General features: G+C 35.8%; 1 protein-coding gene across 1 annotated transcript; it reads left to right on the top strand.

The window, feature by feature from the left end:
- Positions 1-772: 772 nt before the first annotated feature.
- Positions 773-6,256, top strand: LOC131601801 (serine/threonine-protein kinase Nek5-like). Its single transcript, XM_058873695.1, has 14 exons — positions 773-1,399; positions 1,516-1,582; positions 1,698-1,763; positions 2,314-2,360; positions 2,496-2,541; positions 2,620-2,700; positions 2,790-2,832; positions 2,928-2,977; positions 3,065-3,146; positions 3,227-3,276; positions 3,426-3,499; positions 3,575-3,626; positions 3,722-4,321; positions 4,428-6,256. The coding sequence occupies exons 1-14, from the start codon at positions 1,302-1,304 to the stop codon at positions 6,042-6,044; spliced, it is 2,973 nt and encodes a 990-aa protein (XP_058729678.1). The 5' UTR covers positions 773-1,301; the 3' UTR covers positions 6,045-6,256.
- Positions 6,257-6,687: the final 431 nt, after the last annotated feature.

Below are 6,687 nucleotides of genomic sequence, written 5' to 3'. Positions count from 1 at the left end.
TATTTTCGGAGGTTCATTTCCGAATTCTCCAAGGGGGTGCGTTCGGAGATGAACTTCCGAAACACCACATTTTCTGAAAAGTAACTTTATTTCGGAGATGCATCTCCGAAATCAATATTTTATATTAAAAAAAACACGTTTTCGGAGATACATTTCCGAAAACACCTTTTTTAAGAAAAAAAGTACAGTTTCGAAAATGAACTTCCGAAACAAGAGGTATTGTGGTAAATTCACCAGGGGTGGGCAAGAAGGTTAGGAGGTGGGTGAAGAATTTTTTTTTTTTATGCCCTTCATTGCAACTAGTCAATGTGAATTCAATGATTTACATATATAAGTTTATCGGCTGCAAATTAGCTTTTCAATGATATGTTGTTTTCTATCAAAGTATTTACACATTTAAGAAAAAACAATTAAATGAGTTGATTTTTAGTAATTAGTTACATAGAATCAAATCTAATAAAAAATAAATATTAATGAAAAAACACAAAATAAAAGTTATATTGCAATTTTAAGGTGACAATGATTTTTAAAATAAAAATATATGAACATAACATAACCTTGTTTTTTATGATACAAAAGTACTACTTAAAAAACAAACATTAGATAGATAGTATTCAATCCACAAGATGTTGGGTGAGAATTGAAATGTTTACTTATTATAGAAAAATAAATAGATAATCTGACAGCAATATTTCTTTTTCTCTCATGAAGTTGACATTCTTCATACTTCATTTTCACCATCAAAACCAACATTGAATTTATGAAAGGAAAAACAAGAACATGTACAATACAACAAGGTTCAAATTGGAAATTAAAAATAGTAATTTTTTAATTTAAAATAAAACAAGAAAACAAAAAAAACAACAAAGAAAATTGAAAACCTTGAACCTGGTAGACCAGCTGTGACTGTCGGCGAAAAACCAAGCACACCCATAAGCCCTCCTCTTCCTCTTCTTCTTCTTCTTCTTCTCTCTCTAAAAACTCCTCATTTAATTCAAGAGAGAGAAAGTGTGTATGTTTTTGTGTTGTGTCTTGCTTTGTTCTCAGCATTCATTTGCAATAAAGATTGAAACTTTCAATCTTCTTTATTGTGATTCTTCACAGAAATCATCAAGGGTTGCTGTTATTGTTGCTCATTGTTGAATGAAGCCATATAATCAGAGTTAGAGAAATTCTCATAGAAGCAATGTAGAAGAAGCTTGTTTCAGCAATTTGATGTGGAAAGTTAGGATTTTGAGAAGTGGGTAATGGTGTGAGATTGGTTGCTAAAATTGGGTTTTGTTTGTTTGGAGATTAGAAGAATGGAATCTAAGATGGATCAGTATGAGATCATGGAACAGATCGGTCGTGGAGCTTTTGGTGCTGCTATTCTTGTTAATCACAAGGCTGAGAAAAAGAAGTAATAGTCATCAACATGTTTTGGGTTGAAATTTCATTGATGGGTTTATCTTATTGTGTTCATGTGAAATTTGATGATTTAAGGTTTTTTTTTTTTCTTTCATGGTTTGTTTGTAGATATGTGTTGAAAAAAATCAGGCTTGCTAGGCAGACTGAAAGATGCAGAAGATCTGCTCATCAAGAGGTGACTTTTTCCTTTTTTTGGTGAATCACTTTTTGTTGATTTGATTCATATGCTTGGAATCTGCTTTTGTTTGTTTGGAAGTGATTTAACTGTTGTTGATTGTTGGAAATTCTAGATGGCTCTTATTGCAAGAATCAAGCATCCTTACATTGTCGAATTCAAGGAGGCTTGGGTTGAGAAGGTGAGTGACCCTAATATTTTGTATGATTTGACTATCATATTCTTATTATTCTTTCAACTATTTGTTGATAGGTAAACAATTTCATTTTATGTGATCTAAACTGATAAGGAGTGGACTATGATCATGGTTTTGAATCGGGTTTGCACAATCCTTGATATTGTGAAGAATCGCTGTTAAATGCAGCCTCAATTGAGGTGGAGGAGACATTAAAAATGGTTGAAGAGTCCCGCTTTGAAAAGGATATGGTCTCAATATGTGTTTATAATGGGGGCAATTCTCACCTTACAAGCCGGTTTTGTAGGATGAGTTAGTCCTAACCCAAATTTTAATATAATATCAGAGCCTATCCAAGATTCATTATCCGGCCACCTATCATTTATATCCAAGTTTCAGATGTCTAGTTCTGGACGTGAGGCGTGTTAAAGAGTCCCACATTGTAGGATGAATTAGGCCTAACCTAGAATCTAATAGAAACCTTGATGTCATCGCAGAAATTGTGCTATCGTAGAGTGTTTTCTTATCACCTAAGTAAATTCTACTTGTATTGTAGGGTTGCTATGTCTGCATTGTCACTGGATACTGTGAAGGTGGAGACATGTAAGTCTAAACCTATGAATTTGCAGTTTAATGTAAAAAGTTCATAAATTGTGTATGCCAAATTTCTCAAACTTTGTTATACTTGTTTTCCTCAAACTATTAAATTTACTTGTTTTCTCGTCAAATTTGTAACAGGGCTGAACTAATGAAAAAATTGAACGGTGCTTACTTTCCCGAGGAGGTATTCTTGTTTTCCAAAATCTCGAGTTAATGTTTTAAAGTATGTAATCTCATATTGGAAGTTGTTGAAATTGTTCAGAAACTCTGCAAATGGTTCACTCAATTACTTTTGGCAGTGGAATACCTTCATTCAAATTATGTTTTGCATCGCGATCTAAAGGTATTCTTACATGAAGCAAAATATATCGCCTGCATTTCTTGTCATCGATTCGAAATATATTAGGTCTGATTTGTTGACTCTGCTGACAGTGTTCCAACATCTTTCTTACCAAGGATCATGATATCCGCCTCGGTAAGTTCATCTACCGTTTTTTTATTTAGTTGGATATAGATACTTAAGTTTTCATCTTTTCATCCTAAGTTTGTCTGTATTTTTCTGGCATGTAGGAGATTTCGGGCTTGCTAAGACACTAAAAGCAGATGATTTGGCTTCTTCGGTATGTATGAAATACAGAACTTGTTTCTTTCTTCTTTAAAATCAAATATGTCCTTAACCACAAGCTAACAAGTGCATTTCTATGCAGGTGGTAGGAACTCCAAACTACATGTGTCCTGAACTTCTTGCAGATATTCCGTATGGATTCAAATCTGATATTTGGTCATTAGGTATGTATTCTATAAGCAAGCATCTGATAATCTTGCAGATTTGGTTTTTGGCGCATCTGAAATGAAATTTTGTTGTTCAGGCTGCTGTGTATATGAGATGGCTGCTCATCGCCCTGCCTTTAAAGCTTTTGTAAGTTTCTTTCGACATTTTTACTTTATCGGTGATGTATGTTAGTCATGTGATTCTCTATACTGTTTCATATTTTTTATGTATGTAAAGGTATCTCACAATATTATTTCTTATGCGTGTTTAACAATGCATCGGAAATTATGTTTCAGGATATGGCAGGATTGATAAGCAAGATAAACCGTTCCTCTATCGGGCCGTTGCCTCCGTGTTATTCCCCTTCATTGTAAGTATTTATCTACTTTCTGCTATGATCAGTACTTTTTCATTATTTTCTTATTGTTGAATACTCTACCTACAGGAAAATACTAATAAAAGGCATGTTGAGAAAAAGCCCCGAGCATCGACCAACGGTAAGCATCGCACGAGAACAATATTTTTCAAATTTGGAAATGATTTACCATCCTTGTTTTTTCCTCTAAACTATCTCTATATTTTCTCACAATAGGCATCTGAGGTGTTGAAGCATCCTTATTTGCAACCTTACGTTGATCAGTATCGTCCGTCTTTCGCTCCTCTAACAGCCTTTTCTCCTGAAAAACCAATTTCTTCCGTCAATGATACCAAAAAACATATGGCCGAAAGTCAGAACAGTACCAGTTCAAGTAGTGACAAAGATAGTTTAATGTCAATTGAGAGAAACATTGCAACGACAATGGCGACAACGCCAACGAGTGATAGCAAAGCCACTGAGATAGATGTTGCATTAATCAATGATGATGGCTCAGAGCAAGAGGCGATAAAATCATCTCACAACGAACAGTGTTCTAATGTTGAATCTAAACAGCCAAAAACAATCAGAAATATAATGATGGCATTGAAGGAAGGGAGAGGTAGGGACGCAACTTCTCCGATGAGGGGAAGTCGTGTTAAGGCCGTTGGAGTATCGGCGCAGAAAGTAAATACAGAAGTATTGTCTAAATTGCCTAAACCTACTATCATTTCTCCTGGTTTGAAGGCTAATTTAGAGTCACCGGGTGTTCCACTTGTAAAGGCAACCCCAGATTCCGCAAAACGAATACAAGGATCATATCATTCAAAGCTCCAGGTACATTATCTTTTGAAATTGGTTTTAATTGGTATACGAATTGTCACAGTTAGCTATTTTTTAAGGTTTCCACTTAACATTAAAATTTGTTTCTATGTACTGGCAGTTACTAATGACAGAGCCGTCACCGAAAGTTAAACCGAAACTTGATACGACTCCACTATCTGGTTTTATAAAACAAGTTGAAGGAGATGGAGTTCCTCCGAGGCCAAGGCAAAGAACTCCTCCAAGCTTACTTCGACGACCTTCTTTTGCGGGACGGATGAGGCTGGCAGGAGTTGATAATCCAAATGCAGTGAACGATAGCGGGAAGCCAGGTCCAAGTAATTCAGGCCAGGAATCCGAGATGAACCAATGCCAGATGTTCAACGGTGTTCCACGGATTTCTAGACAGATTTCTAGAGAACCTCAGAAGGCTTTTGAAAGAAGTTCTAAAGGATTGCAAACAGACAGTAGTAATTCTGCCTCATCATCGGTTTCGATTCAAGGATGTGAACTTGCTGACGATGCAACAACTTTTATTGACATGCGAGAACATATACTTCCCAATCATAACAATGCAACAAACATTGAATCACGTCCAGACAGCAGCCAGTCGACAACGTGTTCGCATTGTAAGATGGCTGAAGAAATGTCCGAGGATTCCAATGAAGCCACCCTGAATTTTCAGAATACTATCATTAGTAATGAAAAAGTGAGTTCCAATTTAACTCTTGATGATCTTCCTGTTGAGAATTCTAAGAAAATGTTTGCCTTGGAAGATAGTCTTCCGAAAAATCAGACAACTAGATCCGTTGGTACACCTGCTGAAGCGGCAGAAGAAATCGAAGATCTTCAAGATATTTCTAAGGAAATGGCTTTAACCAAGTCTCTCCAAAATCCACCCTCAATCTCCGGAGAAAAATCTGTTTGTGATGAATTTGGTTCGGTAAACAATCTCAATAATAGACCTGAAACTGTCACTGGTGATGACAAATTCACGGTGAAGGATCGATTGTCGTTGGTCACTGAAACAGCTCCTGTAATTACTGCTACTAAATTATCTAGCCAAGAAAGGCCAGATACTAGTCATCTTCCTGCAGCGTTTGACGATATCATCCATGTTATTCGCCATAGTAGTTACCGTGTTGGGAGTGATCAACCGGTAAAAGAATCAGTGGAAATGGGAGTTCAGAATGTCGACGTTGGCAAGTTCATCAATGCTATGAGAGATGACATAGAAATGAGAAACGTAACCTCTCCCATGACTCTTAAATCTTCAACTTCCTCTGAATCTGCTACCTTGAAATCAAACATTTCCGATCAGTTTGAAATGAGAAATGCAAGCACAAGTTTCTCCGACGCCGAGAGCTTGAAATCGAGTGTCTCCGATCATCCTAGCCTTAAGGAACAAGAAGTGAACAACGCTGCTTCTTTAGTTTCAGAATCCGATTCAGCTGAGCATAGTAAATGCAACACTCCTACAACCACCGAAGACAAACCAGAAGGCAAACCACTAGCGAAGGAAATACTTGACGTGAAATCTTTTCAGCAGAGAGCAGAAGCGCTCGAAGAGCTCTTGGAATTGTCTGCAGACTTGTTGCAGCAGAACAGATTGGAGGAACTTCAAGTTGTTCTAAAGCCATTCGGCAAAGACAAGGTCTCGCCAAGGGAGACAGCGATTTGGTTAGCCAGGAGTCTTAAGGGAATGATGTCGGACGAAAACGGAAGACGTTCGTCATGAGGTATCTTAATTCTTACCTGATGAGTTTGTTTTGTAATTGAATGCTTAAAATTTGGTTTTATAGTTTTCATAGCTATTCAAGCACCACTTGAATTTTGAAGAGAAAAATGTTATTTTGGTTTTGTTGCTGGTTCTTGAATATTGTAATTCTTTCAGTACTTTTATGATGCTGTAAATAGTGATCATACGAATTAATAATATCAACTTTATGATTAATTGTATGGACATTATGTGCCTTTGAATAGTTGAATATTTAGAGGAAACATCTAAACTAGTCCTCATGAAAATATACAGAAACTTATATATTTTCTGAAAAATCATTTAAGTATTTATTTGGTCCTTACAAAATCTCAAATGCTGGTCATATTATTACTTTTGGGGATAATTTGTAGTGACATATCACTATCAGAAACTATTTTGATCAATATTTTAAATTCTTAAGGATCAAATTAGTATTCATAGGAAGTTATTTGTGTTTTTTTAGTGAATATCAATTTTAATCGTATAGCGTGTATACATTAAAATGGTTGGAAGGTATAGTTGAAAAATGGAAGGAATAGTTAACTATATTATTGGTATTTCTGCTGCAGTCTCTGACAAACCGTTTAAGTTTGAGAAAAGTCATTTCAAACGTTTGGCAAAA

Source organism: Vicia villosa, linkage group LG5 (assembly GCF_029867415.1).
Source record: "Vicia villosa cultivar HV-30 ecotype Madison, WI linkage group LG5, Vvil1.0, whole genome shotgun sequence".
In the NCBI taxonomy this organism is placed as follows: domain Eukaryota; kingdom Viridiplantae; phylum Streptophyta; class Magnoliopsida; order Fabales; family Fabaceae; genus Vicia; species Vicia villosa.
The sequence above is the reverse complement of the archived record's forward strand: the minus strand, read 5'-3'. Positions and strand labels throughout refer to the sequence as shown.